The sequence below is a fragment of the Cydia strobilella genome, chromosome 27 (genome assembly GCF_947568885.1).
Source record: "Cydia strobilella chromosome 27, ilCydStro3.1, whole genome shotgun sequence".
NCBI classification, from domain to species: Eukaryota; Metazoa; Arthropoda; class Insecta; order Lepidoptera; family Tortricidae; genus Cydia; species Cydia strobilella.
The window spans coordinates 5449547-5473111 of record NC_086067.1 but is presented as its reverse complement, the minus strand read 5'-3'; the positions used below and the strand labels follow the sequence as shown (position 1 = coordinate 5473111).

General features: G+C 36.9%; 1 protein-coding gene across 1 annotated transcript in view; it reads right to left on the bottom strand.

Moving 5' to 3' along the window:
• The window catches only part of LOC134753546 (scavenger receptor class B member 1), a 149826-nt gene that overhangs the window by 75735 nt on the left and 50526 nt on the right, over positions 1-23565 (bottom strand). Inside the window, exon 2 of the mRNA XM_063689457.1 lies at positions 19831-20003. Coding sequence (XP_063545527.1) covers positions 19831-19951 — 121 coding nt within the window. The 5' untranslated portion in view covers positions 19952-20003. The remainder of the gene's footprint in view (positions 1-19830; positions 20004-23565) is intronic.

Sequence of the window (23565 nt, the reverse complement as noted above, 5' to 3'; positions counted from 1 at the left end):
AGTGGTGAAGGCCGGATTCGAACCGGCGTCTTTAGCTATCGCGGCTAACGCCATGAACCCCTAGGCCACCCCGCCACGGCGGTGCCCGTCCGAATTTCTCGACTATATGCCATCTTAGTAAGACTAGGCGTCTTTGAAAATAACTTTTATTAGAAATAACTTGTTTGACAAAATATATTTTTTTATCTTTTGTTCTTATTAAAAAAATATTAACGTTAGATCATTCCTGAGAAGTAACCCTACGTGGGATTACAGGGTTTGTCCAATGGCTAAGGTCACCCTCTCTACAATATTTTTACATTAAGGTAAGTATTAAATAAGGATAGAACAAAAGACATCAACGAACTTCTTTGTCAATGATAATAAGGGTTCCTTTTGTACCTTTTCGGTACGGAACCCTAAAAAGCTCGTTTATATCGACGTTTTCGTCGTCGTGTTGTCGTTTTTGACGACCGTTCTGGCCTAGTGGGTAGTGCCCTGCCTGTGAAGCCGATGGTCCTGGGTTCGAATCCCGGTAAGGGCATTTGTGTGATGAGCACAGATATTTGTTCCTGAGTCATGGGTGTTTTCTATGTATTTAAGTATTTATATATTAAATATATCGTTGTCTGAGTACCCATAACACAAGCCTCCTTGGGCTTACCGTGGGACTTAGTTAATTTGTGTAAGAATGTCCTATACCTACCTAATATTTAATATTTATTTATTTAATATATCTTTTGTTCTATCCTTTAGTTTTATCCTCTTGACCGCGGCGAGACGTGATGAGTAATTTTTTTAATAGTTTACTAGTGTTTTGTAATAGTGAAAAATATGCAATTTTAGTTTGGTTTACGAAATCTTAATTCAACCATTAAAGTCGACGAGTAGGAAAACGCTAAGACGAAACTACGTTTAAATAGAAACTACAGCGAAGCATTCGTCGTCCTTGTATCTCAATAATGGCGGTATTTACTCGTTTTAATCACACATTAATGCAGACTGTTGCAAGAGCATGATCAAACTCGGCAAAGGTTGTTTTGTGGTCAGAAAACGATTAACTGTTCTACATTACGATATAGATTTTTTTGTATATAATATGATTGACATGTAAATTAATTTCAAACACAGTGAAAATTAATTTTTAACAAGCAGAAACGTCTGCGATCGATGCTATTAAGCTTAGAATAAATTTAAAAGTGGAAAAATTACTGCCTTGGGTGAGACTTGAACTCACGGCCTCTGGTTCGATACTCCAGCGCTCTGCCAACTGAGCCACCAAGACCTCATCCATAGTCAGCAAATCTTCCCACTATATGGGTCTAGGGGACCCTAGCGACATCTACCGTAAGAGTGTTACACTTCTTAAACGGCCACCGGAGTTCCAAGTCATATTGGAAATTCACCAGTTACGATGTGCTACCCATTCTAAATTAATTTTTAACAAGAAGAAACGTCTGCGAGCGATGCTATTAAGCTTAGAATAAATTTAAAATCAGTGAAAATTGTTTATGAATAAACTATGACTATGACTAGGTATCCTTTTAATAAGTAAAGTAAACAGTTTTTAACTAGGGTTGCCACCTTTTTTCTATACACATATAGAATTTTTGTCAAAATATTGATAAAATATAGTAATTGCTGGGAATTTTAAAAAATATATATAACGCAGATTTGAGGCGAATTAAAAATCCAAGTCGCATACGATGCGATATCGGTGACATTTGTACACCCCATTTTTGAGTGATGAAAATATAGTATTTTTCGTACTATATTGTTTTTGTATAATATATAGTACAAGTGACTAAAATATAGTACGATACTATATATTATAGTATGGGTGGCAACCCTATTTTTAACACACCTCTAACACACTTATTTTATCATCGTAATCTTCATTCACACTGAACGTTGCTCCGGTGCGAGGTGCGAGAGATTTTTACTTCTAATATTCCGTGACCATTTTTCGTAGGATTTGTATGGCGGTAACGGAATGGCAGAAACGAAAAATGTAACCTAGTTAGGTTCAAAAGAGCTCGTGATTTTAAGTAGAAAAAACGGGACAAGTGCGAGTCGGACTCGCCCACCGAGGGTTCCGTACAAATTTAATTTTTAGTATTTGTTGTTATAGCGGCAACAGAAATAAATCTGTGAAAGTTTCAGCTTTCTAGCTATCACGGTTCATGAGATATGTACAACCTGGTGACAGACAGACGGACAGTGGAGTCACTGGAGTCTGAGTAATAGTGTCCCGTTTTTACCCTTTGGGTACGGAACCCTAAAAACATAAAAATTCTCAACTGAAAAAAGTTTAGTGTACAACTTTACTGTAGTTAATTTTTATATGAAAAAAAAATATCTTGAAAAATAGGCGACATACCAAAAAAACTTATTATTTACAGGCCCAGAAAAAAAACATTGTAATTTCAAATGATGCCGGAAATATTGCTAATTAAAATATTCTTTAAGAATAAAAAAGTAACATTACAAATTATAGCTTTTGCCCGCAACTTCGTCTGCGTGGAGTTAGTAAATACCACCCTTTTCACCCCCTCAGGATGATTTCTGGGATAAAAACTACCCCATGTCCTACGCCCGGGACTCAAACTATCTCTATACCAAATCTAAATTAAATCGGTTCAGCGGTTTAAGCGTGAAGAGGTAACAGACAGACAGACACACTTTCGCATTTATAATATTAGTATGGATAGTATGGATATGGATAGTATGGATTAAATTCATAAGCTGAAGTAGATAAATCGTAATTGATTAAAAATAGGAAAAACCGGACAAGTCTGACGCCCACCGAGGGTTCCGTACAAATTGAACATATTTTTTTTAATTTATAGGTAGTTTTCAGACATTTCCCTATATATTACTTGCCAATTTTATAATTCTAGGTTAACGGGAATCGTAATTTAACCTTAAATGAAATGCAAATAATGTAAAACAAACGTAAATTGTCATTAGTATGTCGGTAATGCTATTAGAATTAATTAGCAACCACTTAATAACTCAGAAAGCTATATTTATGTGTTTTCTATGTATTTGTTCTAGAGTAAATAATATCGTTCACATCGTTAATTTCAACTTTTATTATATGTAATTGATTTAATGTCTTATTTTTACCACACCAGCTGGTAAAGGCTGTCTTGATTGTTAAAAAACTACCTAATGATAATGTTGCGTTTTATCCACATGTGGGGCAAAGTAATCAGATGCAAATTTTGAGTTGTTACGATTCCGTATCCAAAGGGTAAAAACGGGACCCTATTACTGAGACTCCGCTGTCTGTCTGCCTGTCTGTCTGTCTGTCACCAGGCTGTATCTCATAAACCGTGTTACCTAGCTAGACAGTTGAAATTTTCACAAATGATGTTTTTCTGTTGCCGCGGCTTTAACGACAAATACTAAAAACAGAATAAAATAAATATTTAAGTGGTCCCATACAACAAACGTGATTTTTTTGCCGTTTTTTGCGTAGTGGTGCGGAACCCTTTGATTCCAACTCGCACTTGACCAGTTTTTAGGGTTCCGTACCCAAAGGGTAAAAACGGGACCCTATTACTAAGACTCCGCTGTCCGTCTGTTCGTCTGGCCGTCTGTCCATCTGTCCGTATGTCCGTCTGTCTGTCACCAGGCTGTATCTCATGAACCGTGACAGCTAGACAGTTGAAATTTTCACAGATGATGTATTTCTGCTTCCGCTATAACAACAAATACTAAAAAGTACGGAAACCTCGGTGGGCGAGTCCAACTTGCACTTGGCCGGTTTTTTTTCACTTCTATATCATGCAATTCGGACCTCCGCAGTTGTCCTTACTTCGCTCGGCTGCACATAAACTAGCTGTATAATGAACAGTTACATGATGTTATTAAGCCATAATTTGGGAATACATTTTCTAGTTTGTGGCTACTGAGGTTAGTGGATCGTTAGAGCGTTTTCACATTGTCCGATCCAATATCGGATGTAGGATCCGACATCCGCGTAGTCAGGCCGCGGGGGCGCGCCCGGGCGCCGTCTAGCACACTACAACAAACATTACGCCTACACATACGCACACAAACAAATATTATCGGTCCGACAGCTGACGGGGGGCTTCGACATGGCTGAATTTATCGGAAGGGCCTTTCCGATATCGAATATCGGAAGGCGCCTATGACAAAAACAGCCGCAGCGGGCGCAGCATGCCGTCAGGTAGTTTATTATAGATACCCGGCCCTGCATTAGATATCGTTTTGTTGGATTTCGAAAGTCGACAACATGTCGAGTCGAGTCTAACTTATTTTTGTGTTTTTGTGTGATACGTGAACTTTTAAATGTATTTCTTAGAAATAGGTGGTAACTGTCAATTTACAGTTTTCCCCGTATTTTTACAGCTAACCTGACGCACACAACCTTGCACACTTCCACTAATATTGACTCGTAAAATACCAAAATAATACACAATTTAGAACCTCAATGCGTTGGTAATAAGACGATAAACACACGTATTGACCTCGTACAGAATCGATGGTAAATATGATATTGGTATTGGGAAACGAAAGTCGCTGTCACATCGACCTTTGAGAGGACGACGGACCATGCGTTTAATGGAAGGGACATACAAATATAGGTGTCATAATATTTGGATTTCCTCATGTAACCAGTTAAATATCATCCTGTATAACGTTAAGGCTAAATAACTAATAAACTAAAGATATTATATGTAGGCATGTCTCCTTGATTGCACCAAAGACAAGTTAATATATATAACACTTTAAACTCCCGTTTTGTACACATAATTAATGTCATTACCGGGTCTTAAGCGATTAAATCTCATTATTTTACCCTTTTCCTCTTTGAGACGGAGAGAGAAATAAATAAAAAAAAGCAATTTTCGACTCGATAAAAAAAAATCGGTAGTTAAAAAAAACCCAGCCAAGTGCGAGTCGGACTCGCGCACCGAGAGTTCCGTACTTTTTAGTACTTGATGTTATAGCGGCAACAGAAATATATCATCTGTGAAAATTTCAACTGACTAGCTATCACGGTTCATGAGATACAGCCTGGTGACAGACAGACAGACGGACAGCGGAGTCTTAGTAATAGGGTCCCGTTTTTACCCTTTGGATACGGAACCCTAAAACCGGACAAGTGAGAGTCGGACTGGCCCACCTAGGGTTCCGTATATATATAATTACAAAATACTGTAAAACTTGTAACTTGTTCTCGTAAGTGTCAAAACTGACATATACGCTAACGTCTACGTAATTTACTTTCTATACATCTCGCTCGCACTAATATGCGAGTACGAGCGAGATGCATAGAAAGTAAGTTACGTTCTCGAATAGCGTTTACATCAGTGCCAAACTGGTGGTAGCCACACTGCTTAAGATAATTTTGAATGAACCATGTCAAAAATGCATACTAAACAGGAAAGCCAGGAAAACAGTATTAACCGTGAAAAAAAAGCTATGCCGCCACAGCCTCCTGGCCGTCGTGGCTAGCAGGTAGGACAGTGGCCTTCTGAAGCACTGGTCCGCCATGCACGTTAGCCTTATTAATAAATTTAATTTAATTTAAGATGTGTAATTTAATTTAATTGGTTCATTTTATTCAATCAATTTTTAAAATTTTAATTTAATCATTTATTTTAATTCTATTTTAATTGTAATTTTATAATTTAAACAATGCTGTAATTTAAATTTGAATTTTTTAAAGTTGATTGAATTTTAATTTTAAGGAGCGCATTTTTAATGGAGCGCAGCATTCTAGGTGTCACAAGGATGGATCGCATCCGAAACACTACACTGCGCTCCAGAACAGGCATAGCTGACGTAGGGGAGAAGACCGCTAGGCTGAAGTGGGACTGGGCAGGTCACGTCTGCCGCATGCATCCGGATAGGTGGGCTAGTATAGCCACCAAGTGGATGCCGCAAAAGAAGCGCGGACGTGGCAGGCCCAGGCGGAGATGGCGGGACGACTTAGACACCTTCACTAATAACTGGCCGGAAACAGCTCAACAACGGGAGTCATGGAAATCTAAGGGAGAGGCCTTTGCCCAGCAGTGGGATACTACAGGTTATTAAAAAAAAAAAAAAATTGATATGTAAATTGTGATATATGGATTCCGAATTGTCCGAAATAAATGAATTTTATTTTTTTATTTTTATTTATGAGGAGAGTACGATTTACGCGGGAAATCGTATTAAACGTAATCGTAATAAGCGGGTTCTACTGTATATACAAAATATACAGCTTTTGCTTTTTTTTGGTTCTATTTCTCGTTATAATTTATGAATCTATCCATCACCAACATTTATGTCTCTGTTTGACCTAATGGTTGACTGGTAGAGAATACCTTTTCGCATTAAGTCCGCCATTTGTACATTTTTCTTTGCTTGTGCAATAAAGTTTAAATAAAAAAAAAAAAAAATATATATATAGGACTGATACCTCACTCTGTATTTAACCAGCGGCGATTATCGCATATCGGCTAACTTCCTTATTAGGGTTCCGTACCCAAAGGATAAAAACGGGACCCTATTACTAAGACTCCGCTGTACGTCTGTCCGTCTGTCCGTCTGTCTGTCTGTCACCAGGCTGTATCTCATGAACCGTGATAGCTAGACAGTTGAAATTTTCACAGATGATATATTTCTGTTGCCGCTATAACAACAAATACTAAAAAGTAAGGAACCCTCGGTGCGCGAGTCCGACTCGCACTTGGCCGGTTTTTTTTCATAAAACTTTTCGGGCCTGATTTAGTTAAATTTTGTTATTCCTCTCTTACAAATACATTAGTCAAAATGACAGATGACAGACAGAATGACAAACGATTCATAGATAAGTAATTCAGGCTAGCAACGTGTTTATGAATAACGTCAAAGTCTCCTAAATTGATCTAAAATGTATTTATTTTTAACTTTTTAATGTCTAAAAATAGATACAAAATAAATTCAAAAAACCGGCCATCTGAAAACGCTCTTAGTTGAGACTGGCGTCAGCCCGCGACTTGGTCTATGTGGAGTTTACTAACGCAGCCTCATTTTACCCAATTAACATTATTAGGAAAAAAAAAACGTAAGTTTGAGAGCGTCCGCTAGCTGGCGCAGTTGCACGGACTCGCGCACGAAGGGTTCCGTACAATTACGGAAAAAAACAGCAAAAAAATCACGTTCGTTGTATGGGAGCCCCATTTAAATATTTATCTGTTTTTAGTATTTGTTATGGTGGCAACAGAAATACATCATCTGAAAATTTCAACTGTCTAGCTATCACGGTTCATGAGATACAGCCTGGTGACAGACATACAGACAGACGGACAGACGGACGCACAGACGAACAGCGGAGTCTTAGTAATAGGGTCCCGTTTTTACCCTTTAGGTACGGAACCCTAAAAATTGACTTAGCAGTTTTACACTCATAGCCAACGATTTGTTCAAAGATTGGCAGTCTTTTTATTGAACAGGTCTGAGTTAACAAATGCGGAAACATATTATGCCCATGCTAGAGCCCAGCCCTTGGCCTAAATTGCATTATAATTATGTAAGTATGTAGTCAAACATAACATATCAAACATATGTATACAAATTAACACGCACAAATACTCGTATGTGAAGGGCCCTATAAATTAACAGTTCGCCGGACGGTATCAGGCCACAGAATAAGCGAATAAGTAATCATTACATCATCTGTATTATCATACAGAACGGCCACGCACCGCCCCGCCCCGACTCGAATTACCACGCCCCGCGACAGCAGATTGACGGCCGTTTGCCGGCCGCTCAGTGCTATTTTTAAGCAACTCACTCATACTATGACACATGATGCGTGTACAGACGTGCCGTTCACACATAGAACGCAAGTGATTTTTGATGTATAGCGAGTCCGCCCTGTGATCAGACTGCCTGTCCAGTCCTTACGCCTTAGAGGATATAACCAAACGGAGTAGCCATTAACAGTCGTTCCCCTCTGTCAAAAATAGTCGGCCAATGGTCATACACAATGTATGGACTGACGTTTATCTGACATGGCAATTTTTATGTTACGTATACATTTGACGTTCCCCTCCCCCGCAAAAATCGGCAGATTTTTTTGTACAGAAAATTACAGACAGGGCGACGAAGTTGCAGGCAAAAGCGGATAAAAAACATAATTCTTTAAATTCTGACTGGTTAGGTTCAAGGATCATTATTAAAAAACCGGCCATGTGCGAGTCGGACTCGCGCACGAAGGGTTCCGTACCATTACGGAAAAAACAGCAAAAAAATCACGTTTGTTGTATGGGAACCCCATTTAAATATTTATATTATTCTGTTTTTAGTATTTGTTGTTATAGCGGCAACAGAAATACATCATCTGTGAAAAATCCAACTGTGTAGCTATCACGGTTCATGAGATACAGCCTGGTGACAGACGGACAGACGGACAGCGGAGTCTTAGTAATAGGGTCCCGTTTTTACCCTTTGGGTACGGAACCCTAAAAAGCTTTCGATTACAAATTGTTCAATGTCAAAAAAGTGCTTGTTGGTTACTTAACTGCCAATTTTATATAAAAAACGTCAATCACACCAAAAAGGTCATTTCCTCGCATACCGGTACTTCTTGACAACTCGTCAAAATATAACCAGGCTAAGGCCAGGCTGAGGTCAGGTCATGCAATTAAAATTAATCGGTTTAAAAGAAACCAATTAATCGATATTATCGATTATTATACATATTAGTTACACGTGGAATCGCACGTGATCGATCATAATTATGTCATAAATGTCAAGTTTATAGTTTATAGTTGTTAGATGCAATTGTCATTCTTGGGTGTTAGAGCGGCGCCACATGTTAGTGCGATACGTATTACCATAGAGTAACTTATACTAGAGCGGTACTGTCATAGTAAATTTTGTAACCCCAGTAAATTCACTGCCATCTGTCGACACACTTTAAAACTAAAAATGAAGATTTATAAAAATACGATAGAATGCATTTAAATATAGATAAATGATTTTTTTTATTTGCATTAATTATTTTTATGATTTTGACCCATGTTCTTTCACTGATATGCGTTAAAATTGTTAAATAACAAACGAAACCGTCAACGCCATCTATTCGACTGTAGGCCAAAACTAGTAGCGCCCTCTGAACTAGAATCAAATTTTCTTGATTTTCGAGGCACGTTTTTTCCTTAGACTGTATCCATCTATTACGGAGTTATATCTATCTTTGGTATTACGATACCGAAACTCGTGATGACTTGCACATTTTCACGCATGCGTCTAGAAGCGCAATTAAACTTGTTGAGCTTTTAAAAAGTCCGAGCTTGCTGCGGACTCTTAATACTGTGTTTAGAAAACAGTATTTACCTATACCTGTGAGAATATGAACGAGTGAAAGAGCTGATGAATAATTTCTGCACTGTTACTTTTGTATAAGTGTGTTAATATTACGTAAATTGCAAGTGTAATTGGTGTAAGTGTAAACCGTTCTTGTAAATAAATAAAATAATAAATAATAAAATAATACCTCGATTATTTCAATAACCACAACGGATAAGCCATTGATCTTTTCTAAATTATAGTAACTAGAGCAATACCGCGTAACGAAATCCCACCATACTACTCTTGCCAAGTGTAACGCGCGCGCTAAGTGTGGAGGGGGCTTAATCATACTATTTTTATATAACACAATGTGAAATTAAATTATATACCTAGTTTTTATAACCATGTGGTAGGATTTATGTCGAAATAACATCATTTATTCGTAACGTAGTCACGTATTAACCTGGATTATGGTAATTCACGTCCATTCTGCAAATTACACATTTTAGCTATAAGGAAAATCTAGTTTTATTTATATCAATACTTTATTATAATTTTAGAAAAATATGGAGTTAACTAAATTTACATGTAAATACAACAACAACAAAAAACAACAACATACAAAAAAAGTTTTTGGCAAAAAAAGCTTTTATCGCTAACTGTACTTTTTTCCACAGGCAACCAATACTCATCGAGACAATTCTATAAACCTTAAACACATTTATCACAGAGTTCCTATGGCCACCTCCTGTGTCCATCATCAGATCAGCTCGATGGTACCATAATATTGCATTTTATTATTATATATGAATTTAATCATTTTATTGTCGACGTTAAATTTAATGGTTCCTAATATAGTTAAAATGAAAAATATGTATTTTTGACGTGTCATGTTGCATGCAATATATATATAAAAATAAATGTTGAAATATTATTGCTTTAGTATTTAGTATTAAGTTTTAGTTAATAAGTACATTGCTATATACCCTAACAGGGTTCATGTGAACACTTTAGCTGTAAAATGCTCTTTGTAAGACCTTCTGTAAACACATGATTATAAATGCAATAAATGAATTAAATGAAATGAATTAAATTGTCACCCCGACTTACATATGTATGCAAATTTTCAGCTCAAACGGAAACCTAAGTGGGTCAAATATAACTCGCAAGATTTGATTACAGACAGCGGGACAGGTAAATCTAAATAAAAGCTTGTAATACATGTTACACGTATTTATATTTGTAAGTATAGTACAAGTAAAGACCTAGACAATAGAACTCCGTATAAGATGAATAAAGTCTAAGGAAAAAACGTGCCTCGGAAATCAAGAAAATTTGATTCTCGCAGAGATGGCGGTGCCACCACAACTAACCTTTGGCCTATTCTCGTTTAGATGGCGTTGACGGTTTCGTTTGTTATTTAACAATTTTAACACATATCAGTGAAAGATCATGGATCATAATCATAAAAAAAAACAAATAAAAAAATCATTCATCCATACATATACTATACATTTTTTTATATTTTTATTTTTAGTTTTAATCGTGTGTCGATAGATGGCAGTAAATTTACTGTGACTACAAATTTTACTATGACAGTACCCCTCTATCCTAATATACAAAATATTCACTTTGGTACAGTCACCATCAGATATATCGGAGCGGCCATGGTGCTCACAAATATCTGAACACGCCTCTATTGTCAAGGCGTTAGAGCGCGTGTTCAGATATTTTTGAGCACCTCGGCCGCTCCGATATATCTGATGGCGACTGTACAAGCTTTGCTTAGTTTTCCCCAAATACTTATTTTATTTATTTATTTTTCTAAGTGTACCTATAAATTGATGATAAAGTGTGAGATGATGTAATAGTAATAAAAAAAACTCATATTTTTATTGTTTTTCCTATAACTATTGAACTAAAACATACACATGTGTGCTACGTATGCAACCTACAATTGCAATTGCAAAATATAAAAGTGCATTATAGCCAAACGGAAATATGACGAAAGGACCCAGAATGCAGTAATGCACAAATGCATACTGGGCTAGTAGGACGTTGACGCAAGATGCAATGCCAAAGACACGCATGCACTTTGATATATGCGCATATACAGAGTGATTTGAAATTGGGTATGTTTTAGTTTTAGGGGTTATTATACCCAGGGTTTTCGGTGCGGGAATAATTTCGTGTATTTATAACTTTGTTTATTGTATAATAGTTACCAAACTATGAATTAAAAATAGGTATACGGGTAGGTTAGCTCCAAAATGTGATTAGAAATTATAAAATAGGTAGTTTATTTTTTTACAGTTTTTACCAAAGTTTTTGGTTAGTGTAGAACATTTCGGAAACCAAATCCAGGCATGGTTAAAATATATGTAGCTTATAATAAAAAACCGGCCAAGTGCGAGTCGGACTCACCCACCGAGGGTTCCGTACTTTTTAGTATTTGTTGTTATAGCGGCAACAGAAATACATCATCTGTGAAAATTTCAACTGTCTACCTATCACGGTTCATGAGATACAGCCTGGTGACAGACAGACGGACAGACGGACAGCCGGACAGACGGACAGCGGAGTCTTAGTAATAGGGTCCCGTTTTAACCCTCTGGGTACGGAACCCTAAAAAACGGTCAAGTACGGGTGGGCCTATGTAGTTGTTTCGATATGAAAATCGACAAAAAAGAGATAGATTTTTACTTGATATTAATCATACACTAACATTAAATCATTTTACGGTTTAGACTCACTTGTTTTAGTCACTCGCGCTAATCTATGTGAGTCTAAACCGTAAAATGATTTAATGTTAGTATGTCTCACGAATCATACACTGTCCGTTACATTAGGTTACATTAACAATGAATTACAAAATTATCATAAATTAAAATACACATTTCAATAAATTACTTTTAAGTGGACATAAAAAAAATTTATGCGATAGTTGATTGAATAAGGTAAGCAGGCCTACATTAAACAAAATATCACGTTTTTTTTTTTTTTTATGATGAATAGGCAGGGGTTTGACCACGATCCCACCTGATGGTAAGTGATGATGTGGTCTACGGTGGAGCACGCTTACCTATGAGATACCTATTAACTCTTGCCTTGAAGAGCCCCAGATTGTACTCATGCGGAAACAAAGACTCGGGCGTTCCACTCCTTGGCAGTTCGCATAAGAAATGTGGAAGCAAAACGCTTCGTGCGTATTTTTGGAGTTCCTACCATGAAGCGATGCCGGAGTGCCGTTTGTCGTGTGGTCCGATGGTAAAAATGGGACGGAGGAATAAGGTTGTGCAGTTCCTCGGCACACTCTCCGAAATGTATCCTATAAAAGATCGACAGGCTGGCAACCTTGCGACGATGCTCCAGACTTTGGAGTCGAGCATCACGATTCACTATTAGGTACCGATTTTAGTCTAAACTGGTCGAAAGTTCAAAAGAAGGGCTAAAAAAGAAATATTTATGATAAACTACTCAATTTAAGCTTCTGCTTGATTGGCTAAAATATGTTATTGTTAAATTATTTCAATCCATAATACGTCGTGTTACAACTGTTACAAGTGACCTGTAAATAGGTACACTTATAATTGTAACTCGACTGAAAACTTTTAGCTATTTTACTAAATAGAAGATAAATAACACTTTATCTAATATAATGTACCTATTTACCTACGTATCAATAACAGTTAGGTCATTATTTCATTTTGTCAATCTGAGGAAAGATTCCCAAAGAATCCGAAACATGTCGCCAAAAGCGACTAAAAATAATAGTGAGTAAAAACCGTACTGATCTAAATATTTTGTCAATCTCTCGGTTGTGCTAGAAAAAGTTTTAAAACGTGTCCAAGCTGGTTGTGAAACACTAAGCGGTTATATTAATTCGTATACTGTAGGTATCGTGTTGATTAAATGCTCCATCTAATGTAAGTGATCTGTGATTTATCCTTACCTTGATTTTGTTGCTATCTATAAAAAATTACACAAACATTTTTTTTATTTTACATATGTTAAAACATTCCCCTATATCAAGTTTTGCAAGTTTTTCGACCGTGAATTTTTATCGATTGAGAAACCAGTATTTATCTGAATATCAGTCTAGACATATATTTAAGTTATATAAGATATTTAAGGTCGTTCCATTGCCGCTATCACTGTCACATTTCGCAAGAAAGAACGGGATAGACCATGCGCGCCGAGTGTCAATTTTGATCGAATTTTGTCGATTTTTATTTATTTTAAAAACGTTGCCTTACAATATCGAAATTCGAAAGCGGTAATATTACTATTTAAGTTGATTGTTTTTTCTTCTTTTTTTTGTTTATAGTGTCACATAATAAATAACTAATAAATGTTTGCTCATCTGATGAGGAAAGCAGAGTCGCCCAACTGCGATATTTGCGACTCTGTCGAGGATGTACAGCACTTCCTAATGGAATGTGTTCGGACTCGAGACAAGAGGGCGCAACTATTTGAAGCTAGGGGTTATGCAGTAACTGACATTGGGGTTTTTCACACGATATTGGCGGAACCCCTGTCTAAAACTGCGAAATTCGTGTAAAGTTTTTTTGATGTATACTAACACTTATTGAAACTGTAATGTAGAGGCCCAACGGAGCCGACATGTCTCACTGATAAAGGCTCCTTTTAAATATGTTGATTAAAAAAAAAAAAAAAAAAATAACTGAGTAAAGTAGGATTAAAAGTTCTAGTTAGAGGTTACTTTGGGTATTAATTATGTCATAATTCGTGTATCGGAAGCTTATAAATTAAATATAATATAATCAAGAACTACATATATTTTTTCCACGTCTACGAATGTCAACGTCTCTTAGAAAAATATGATCATATAGTAGATTTTTCGCCCTCTGGCTCAGGGAACCGCCTTAAGTTGGCCATTTGTATTAATTATATAATAGATACTTCTTTTATACAGAGTGATTCTTTTTTTTCTACGAGTCTTTTCTAAAATGTCATTAAAATTAAAACTACAATTTATTTAAAACAAGGCATATTATGTATCTTCAAAAAAAATTCTTTAACTGATACACAAACGCAAACATTTGTTAACATTATCAACTTAGTTACACAATTTCCACATTCTGCAAATTCTGTACCCCTTTTTTTAACGATGTGGTAAAATGCTATTACGCATACCCCTGTGACCTAGAGAGGCGTCGGGGGTTATGTGGGACTCCCATCTCCCATTCCTTTCTCTAAGCGAGACAAGGGGGAGAATTTCTAGCCACTAAACCCACATCGGCTTTACCCGCATTGCCGTCTGGGAGACGTCATGGGATCGCAAACATTCTGCCATGACAATTTTTTTTTTATGAAATAGGAGGCAAACGAGCAGACGGATCAACTGATGGTAAGCGATTACCGCCGCCCATGGACACCCACAACACCAGAGGGGTTGTAAGTGCGTTGCCGGCCTTTAAGATGGGAGTACGCTCTTTTCTTGAAAGTTTAAAGTATGTTATTTTAAAGTATGGTACATTTTAAACTGTACCCCTAGTGTAAATTTCGTTCGATAGCGTGACGAGCGTTCGCGTTTGCGTTATGTCTATTATTGTATGGTATTTTGAACAGCGCGCCAAGCGGGACGTTTGAAACTCAAAATCCCATAGAAAATGACACTTAACGCAAATGCGTACGTCACGTCATGATATCTACTGAAATTGACACTAGGGGTACAGGTCCGACTCTATTTATTTATTTATTGCAAAAAATAAATATTACAAATGGCGGACTTAATGCCTAAAGGCATTCTCTACCAGTCGACCATAGGGCTAAACAGAGATGTAATAAAAATGGTGCAAGAAGTAAATTAAGAGAATTTAATTTGGAAAAATTGCAAACAACTGAAAAACATAATAAACTACATATACAATAAACAAATAAAAATTTTAAAATATACAGTGTCCTTAGCCATTGGACAAAGCCGAGATGTACATATTCATTAGGGTATTTAGAATCAGTATACCAAGTATCATAACAACCGGTGTAGCGGTTACGAAGAAATTAACAAATTACGATTTTTTACTTTGGAGCAGCCTGTATGTGTTAATAGCTCCTGAGGTAATAAAATATATGAAACCTTCTTCGACCTTATTAATTATCTTTTTTATTTATGACATTAATAAGATTCTGACTTTTGACATTGTCATCATTGCCGCACAATTTCGAACAAATTGTCAAATAATTGACTAGCTTTTGCCCGCGACTTCGTCTGCGTGGAATTAGTAATTTGGGTAGCTTATTTTGTAACCAATTGGATAACACAAAGCCCCCCGCCACCGCGTGTCTGTCTGTATCTGTACGCGATAAACTCAAAAACTACGGAACGGTTTTCATACGGTTTTCGCCTATCAATAGAGTAATTCTTGAGGAAGGTTTATGTGTATAATTTGATAAGGTCTTTTACTACCCGTGCGAAGAGGGGCGGATCGCTAGTATTTGAAAAAATGATTTAATTTGTACCCAAAAAGTTTAATTTTTAGGGTTCCGTACCCAAAGGGTAAAAACGGGACCCTATTACCAAGACTCCGTTGTCCGTCTGTCCGTCTATCTGTCACCAGGCTGTATCTCATGAACCATGATAGCTAGACAGTTGAAATCTTCACAGATGGTTGCCGCTATAACAACAAATACTAAAAAGTACGGAACCCTCGGTGCGCGAGTCCGACTCGCACTTGTCCGGTTTTTTTTATAATGTCATCGTACTGTTAATGTCTGAATTGCAAAAACAGGAAGATACGACCTTGTGTCGCGACAACCAGACCAACTTTCGTTTCTCGTCCAATGTCAATATTTATTCAACCACTTAAGGGACAAACCCAGTTAGTGAGAAGCTGCAAGGTTGCAAAATGCGTCATGCTGCAAAGGTTACTTTACAAGAATTGTGGAAAAATAAGCTTCCTATGTAATCTAGATACGTTGAATGTGCCGCGGGATTCCCTTGATTCTTGTTCTTATTAGCATTTTTCATCACACTCGGCACACTCGCTCAGTAAATGTGGAACTATAGAAAGAGCGTTTTCGCTAGGGAGTTATGAAGTTTCTAGTAATATAATTAAGAGTTTTTTGTCTTTATACTTAATTTTTGTATCGCATGTGTGATGAAAAACATTGTGTGTAAATCGGGGCGTAATAATATTGCAAACGAGAGTATAGTTAAATCGCGACGGCTTGCCGGAGCTCGCAGGCGAGTTGACTTACGCCCCATGTTGCACAATGTACTATTTCAATGCATTGGGAAATAGGCCGGCGAAACAGGTAAAATAGTACATTTTGATACTAGTGCGGAAAGTATGTCGTTATTACACGAGTACCGAGGTACCTTGGCACGAGCCGTAGGCGAGTGGCAAGACTCGGGACAAGTGAAGAATGACATTTCCGCACGTGTATCGAACGACGTTTTTTAATACAGTTGCGAAAAAATAAGAAAAACAACAAGCAAGGAATTCGAAACTTTTATATTATTAATTCTGTGACATTATGAAGAGGTGTTTTTTTGCTTTTATTCGACTAGAATGGATTCTGTTATTAGTATTGAACCCACTTCAATGAAAGTTTTTTTTTTTCAAATGCATGTTCTATAAGACAGAAACAATTGTAAATATAAAACATTGTACTATTATTACCTAAATATCGTTATTTACGATTATTTGTGTATCTTATATTTATAAAAACAATATCGAATGTTGCCTTTGGAAACTTAAAACATTCTTGCAGTAAGAAAAAACGCCTCTTCTTTGACAGGTGTTCCGTTCCATTCAGACAACTTATTAAGAACGGTTTTTCAACATTAAAAAATAAACGTGTTATAATACTTATAATGATGAAAAGGTAAGTAACAAAATATGAAATATGCATATTTTTCGTATTCTTACATTAACAGTAGGTTTTTATGTTGATTACGACGTTTAAAGGAAACTAATATTAACACTCATCAATAAGTAGTCATGAATTGGAACAAGTATAAATTTAAAAAAATTGGAAAAGTAAAAAGCACTAGTTCGCGAAAACCAACTTTCCGCACGCTAAACAGCCACGAAAAGTAGCACTTTTTGAGCAACTGTATTAAAAAGGCTTTATAATCTTTATATACATCCAATCTGCGCTTGATTCATGCATTTTGCAGGTTTTTCAGTAGAAAGGTGTATTTGGCTTTAATAAAAACGTAAATATCGATGGGTTGTTCGCATGTTTTTAAATTAATTTCATAAAAAACCTCGGGGGCCCAAAATCGGCATACAAAAAAAGCTTCGAGAAAATAAGCCGTGTGCGGCTAAGTGATCCTATTTTAATAAAAAATTTGTTACCGTGGTCAAAAAGACCCGGTTGGACCCGGGTATGTCCTTAAACTGCGTCCGGACCCGGATATGTCCTTAAACTACGTCCAAAAGAGAGGTAGGGGCACTGTGAATGACATCTCGCTTTGTGTGGTAGGGCACAGGACAGCGGATGTCATTCCAGATCTAGAGCAGAGCCCAACTGGGGAGGTACCTCCACCTTACAGAAAACCGCAGCCAAATAACATTAGACCCTACTCATAGTGTTGTGTTCCTGCCGGTGAGTAAGGTTGCCAGAGCTCAACGAGGGAGAGGAGTGTTAGGGTCGGCAACGCGCGTGTAATATCTCCGGTGTTGCAGGCGTCCATACGCTACGGTAACTGCTTACCATCAGGCGGGCCGTATGCTTGACTTCCTCTGCGTGGAATTAGTAATTTGGGAAGCTTATTTTGTAACCAATTAGATAACACAAAGTCCCCCGCTACCGCGTGTCTGTCTGTCGATCTGTACGCGATAAACTCAAAAACTACGGAAAGTATTTTCATACGGTTTTCGCCTATCAATAGAGTAATTCTTGAGGAAGGTTAGGTGTATACTTTGATAAGGTCTTTTACTACCCGTGCGAAGAGGGGCGGATCGCTAGTATTTGAAAAAATGATTTAATTTGTACCCAAAAAGTTTAATTTTTAGGGTGCTTACCATCAGGCGGGCCGTATGCTTGTTTGCCACCGACGTAGTATATAAAAAAAAGAAATAAAGCACCCATTAAAATTAAGAGTGACGACCTAATTACTCCAGTTTTCTCTATTCTAGAAACTTCCAGTTTGACCCTCATTTGTCATTTCAATAATTCTTACTAATGTCAGTTAACAGTAACGATGATACAGAGAACCGCAAGATTGCAGCATACGTCATATTGCAAAAGTTCCGTAATAACAATAGTGGAAAAACTGATTCCCAGATACTTCAGATATGGAATACTGAGCTGTGGCTAGGGTTTCTACAGATTACTCAACAAAGTAGTATAATTAAGGGCGTGATGAGTCAGTAACTCGCTTTAAATAAGACATTGATTATGTTCATGACTAGCGCCACCTAAACGGATATGAGTTACATTATTTAATATATTATAATTTTTTTTTTTTATTGTATTAAGTCAAAAGTTTTTGACCAGTGTGTGTTGCCAGTGATGACATACGGATCTGAGACGTGGGCGCTAACGATGGGCCTCATAAGAAGGCTCAAGGTCACGCAAAGGGCAATGGAGAGAGCTATGCTCGGGGTTTCTCTGCGTGATAGAGTCAGAAATGATGATATACGCAGTAGAACTAGGGTCACCGACATAACTCGCAGAATTGCAAACCTTAAGTGGCAGTGGGCGGGGCACATTGCTCGCGGAACTGATGGCCGGTGGGGCCGGAAGGTTCTGGAGTGGCGTCCGCGTACCGGAAGACGAACTGCCGGTAGGCCTCCAACGAGATGGAGCGACGACCTGGTGAAGGTCGCGGGAATTCGGTGGTTGCGAGCGGCACAGGATCGGTCGGAGTGGCGAGCCTTGGGGGAGGCCTATGTCCAGCAGTGGACGTCTATCGGCTGACATGATGATGATGATGATGAATATTGTATGAAAGTTTGGGATATATGCCATTTTTATCTTATATCAGTTTTTACTTACTAGTTATTTTTTTGCCGCTCATTTTCTGCTATCTTGCAATAAAAAAGAAAATATATCGTACCCTGTAACTCGTAACGGGGACAACTGTCTGTCCTAACCTACAGTGCCGAAACATGGTAACCCAGATAGTTTGAAGGAAAAACAAGTTTCTGTCAAAAAAAATTGTGACACACTTTCATTGCTGACTACTTCCAATTTGCATGTCTATCAAGTACTTCTCGATACTATTCTAATGAGCCTAAACTCTATGTCTTTGTGTTGATAAGTTCAAATTTTATTGACAAGATTTGAAGCACATTGGTGTATTTGCTAGGATTTTGGATAGGATTTTGAGGATTGGGTAGTTGAAATTCTGTGTGTCCTAACCTACGGTGCCGAAACATGGTAACTTTCAGGTAATCTGAAGGTTTGCCAGCGAACTATGAAGTCTTCGCAAACTACTTGGAGTAACAAAATGGGATTATTCGCACCCATGTAGGTAGCATTTAGGTAGGCGTTGTGCGAGCTTGCTAAGGTTCTCTACACCTCTAGGGTGCCTTAGGACAACAACATGTAGGTATATGAAAAATAAAGTCAACTCACCATGATTGAGTTTGCCCTGCTGCGATATAAGCATGTTCAGGGGCACGTCCCCTTTCCCCGGGGGCAAGCCGAGCAGCCGCCGCGCCGTCTGCCCCAACGCCAGAAACTGTTTGTGCCCCATTTTGGGTTCCGAAGTACGTCACTGTGGACCGTATTGTCTACATCCGGGCAAACTGGAACAAAAGAAAATATGTTCAAAAGTTGTATATTACACGTACTCTGGCGCTCTGAGTCTTTTCAAAGACCTGTCGAAGAGACTCAGAGACGCCACAGGATTAGTTTAACAATCCAGCGAGGAAATGCTGCCAGCGTCTTCGGTACAATGCCGCAGGGGCCTTTTTTAGATTTAATATAGTCTTTATTTTAGATTTATTTAGTCTTATTTAATTATAGTTTTATTATCTTTAAAAATACTATTGTAAAGGTTGATAAATAAATATTTTATACCTTCAAAAGTACTTAGATGTTGTAGAAATAAAAGGAAAGTGGAAAACTTACTGTCTCGGGTGTGACTCAAAGTCGCGACTCTGGGTCCAGCCCACAAATATTCGCTGTCACCGGGTTAGTCTCAGTAGCTCAGTTGGCAGAGCGACGGGCTGGTATCCCAGAGCAGGGACCGGAACCTCTTGCCCTAATCGAGGTTTTTAATCGAGTTATTAAGTTACCTCATACTAGTTACTTAATGGCGCAGCGACCCAAAATGAGTCTTGGCCTCCGACACGAGTAAACGCTCGCTCGAGAGAGTGTGTTTTTCCAATTTCCCTTTATTTCTAAGCATTGTGGTAGGTATCGTTTAGACTGTTTGCAGGAGTTTCTGCTTAATAGATAATGAGTTTACCTACTTAGATGTTGTTTTAACATTAAGGTTGTTTTTAGAGATTGCTCTTTAGCGATAAGACCGTCTGTTGTCTGGACTACAATTTTACGCATACGAGACGGTGTAATTGATAGTTATGAGGACAAGAGCTTTAGCGATAAGACCGCATGTTGTTTGGTAGGGTAAACCCTCCAGATTATTCATGCCTATTATGTATAAGATAAGATAAGATAATATTTATACATTTAAAACTTATGCTACTTGGTTTTATACAATGGTAAATATACAATTTATACTTAAATACTAGTACCATAGAGTAACTTATACTAGAGCGGTACTGTCATAGTAAATTTTGTAACCACAGTAAATTCACTGCCATCTATCGACACACTTTAAAACTAAAAATGAAGATTTATAAAAATACGATAAAATGTATTTCAATATGGATAAATGATTTTTTTTATTTGCATTAATTATTTTTATGATTTTGACCCATGTTCTTTCACTGATATGCGTTAAAATTGTTAAATAACAAACGAAACCGTCAACGCCATCTATACGACAGTAGGCCAAAGCTAGTAGCGCCCTCAGATCGAGAGTCAAATTTTCTTGATTTTCGAGGCACGTTTTATCCTTAGACTGTATCCATCTATTACGGAGTTATATCTATCATTGCTATTTGCTAGTACATTCATAGATTCAACTCAAAATAGGTACAGGTCAAGTTAAAAACTTTAATACCGAACGAATTTGTATTTTCTGTCGTTCATGGAAATCTGATAACAATACCTAAGTAAACATTTACTTATATCTTAGGTATGCAATTTTTGTAGGTCAATGTATCAGTACGAACAAGTACAGTAGTCTAAAATTTTGGCTTGTTCATTTATAAGATTTCTACTAATCCTATGTATGAACAATGTAACGACGAACAATGCAATGATTATTATTTTATTCATTTTTTTTTCAATTTATTTATTATTCAAAAAAGAGGTACAGTAATTGTTGCTACTTATCTGCCAAACTGCATAGCAGTTTGATGGCAGAAAACTTAGTCTACCCTTCACCACTGTAAATTAAGTTATTTAATCGTTATACATAGTTATACTTAGTTATTTGCTGACCCCTTAGCATCAAAATTTGCACGTTGTTTCTTGTTTTATTTAAAGATTGATTTCTTGTTTTTATTATTATCTCTGTGTTATTGGTGAATAAAACTCATTTTATTACATTCTAATCTAAGTATTTTAAATCAATATGGGAAAAAGATATGAACGCTTTCGTTATATCTATACTAAAATAGAGCTGGAAACCTTTTTTTGCAAAATTTTTTTTGCTGATTAAAAAGATCTAAATAATGTTCATTCACTGAGTTTTATGTTCATTTACTAGTTTTTTTGGGTATTATTTGATAAATTGTTCCATAACTTAAAAACTATGAAAGTAATAAAAAACCGCAGAAATTACATTCTTGTTTATTAAATGAGGATTGATTAAATTACGATTTATTATTCTAATTATGAATGAATGCTGAAAATGTTTTTTTTAAATTGAAAAATTGCTTTAGTTAAGAGTGGGCAAGCTCGGTTCTCCATACAAACGTAGTTGCGCTCTCATTTAAAAACGACTAGCTAGATTGCTCTGAAACTTTGTACTTACAATAGGATAAGGTATATCTAGGTCTATAATTAGTTTATGTAGCTTCAGATACAATAATGGAGCAATAATATATGTCTATGACGTTTGACATTTGACGTTGACGTTGTCTATGATGTTTTAATCTATTGTCTGTGTGTTTATGAATAAAAACTATTCTATTCTATTATAATAGTAAGAAAAAATACAGCGAATATAAGTTTTTCATACAAAATTAGTTTTTGCTCTATTTCGCTTGTTTTACATATTAGAGCTATATAAACTAATTACAGACCTAGATGTACCTCATGTCATTGTATGTGCAGTCTCATTACAATTCAACACCTAGTTTTAAAATGAGAACGAAATTCCATTTGTATGGGAAGGTGAAATTCGGCCGAGCTTGCCGGGTACTGTTTTTAAGTGTTCCTTCATTGGAGGACTTACCTTAGAGACCAAAATATAATAATCTTTAATATTTTGTTTACAAGTGGCGCAAGACCGGTCATTGTGGCACTTTTTGGGGGAGGCCTATGTCCAGCAGTGGACGTCCTCTGCTTGATATGATGATTGTTTACGAGATTACATTTTGCGATAAAACTGCATGTCCTAATGTTTGTCCTTATGTTTTAGCAGAGAATAAGTAATAGTATTATCATACAGAACGGCCACGCACCGGCGCCCCGACTCGAATTACCTCGCCCCGCGACACCAGATTGACGGCCGTTTGCCGGCCGCTCAGTACTATTTTTAAGCAACTTACTCACACTAAGACGCATGCCGCGTGTACAGACGTGCCGTTCACACATAGAAACGCAAGTGATTTATGATGTGTAGCGTGTCCGCCCTGTGGTTTTAGGTAATACTAGCGACCCGGCCCATCTCCGCACGAGTAAATCTTAACACAAGAATCACTATTAATGGGTAAAAACCGCATGTAAATCCGTTTGTTGAGTTTATCGCGAACATACAACATACAAACAGATGCGGCGGGGCACTTTGTTTTATAATAATTTAGCCGGTAAAGTATTGCGTTTATGTAGTATTGTATAATTGATACGACAATTAATTTTTCAATTTTTAAGGATTATGTAAGAAATTTTTTTATTCCGAAAACGAAAGCTTTTTTTTGTTGTTTTTTTGTTTGTAGTTAAAAAATACAAAAAAAAAAACTTTGAGGACTTGTATTTTTTTATATTTCAATATATTTTTTAGTGTCTCATTTAGAGTCTCATTTTCTAACTATTTAACTATTTGTTATAAAATTTAGGATATATAATCAT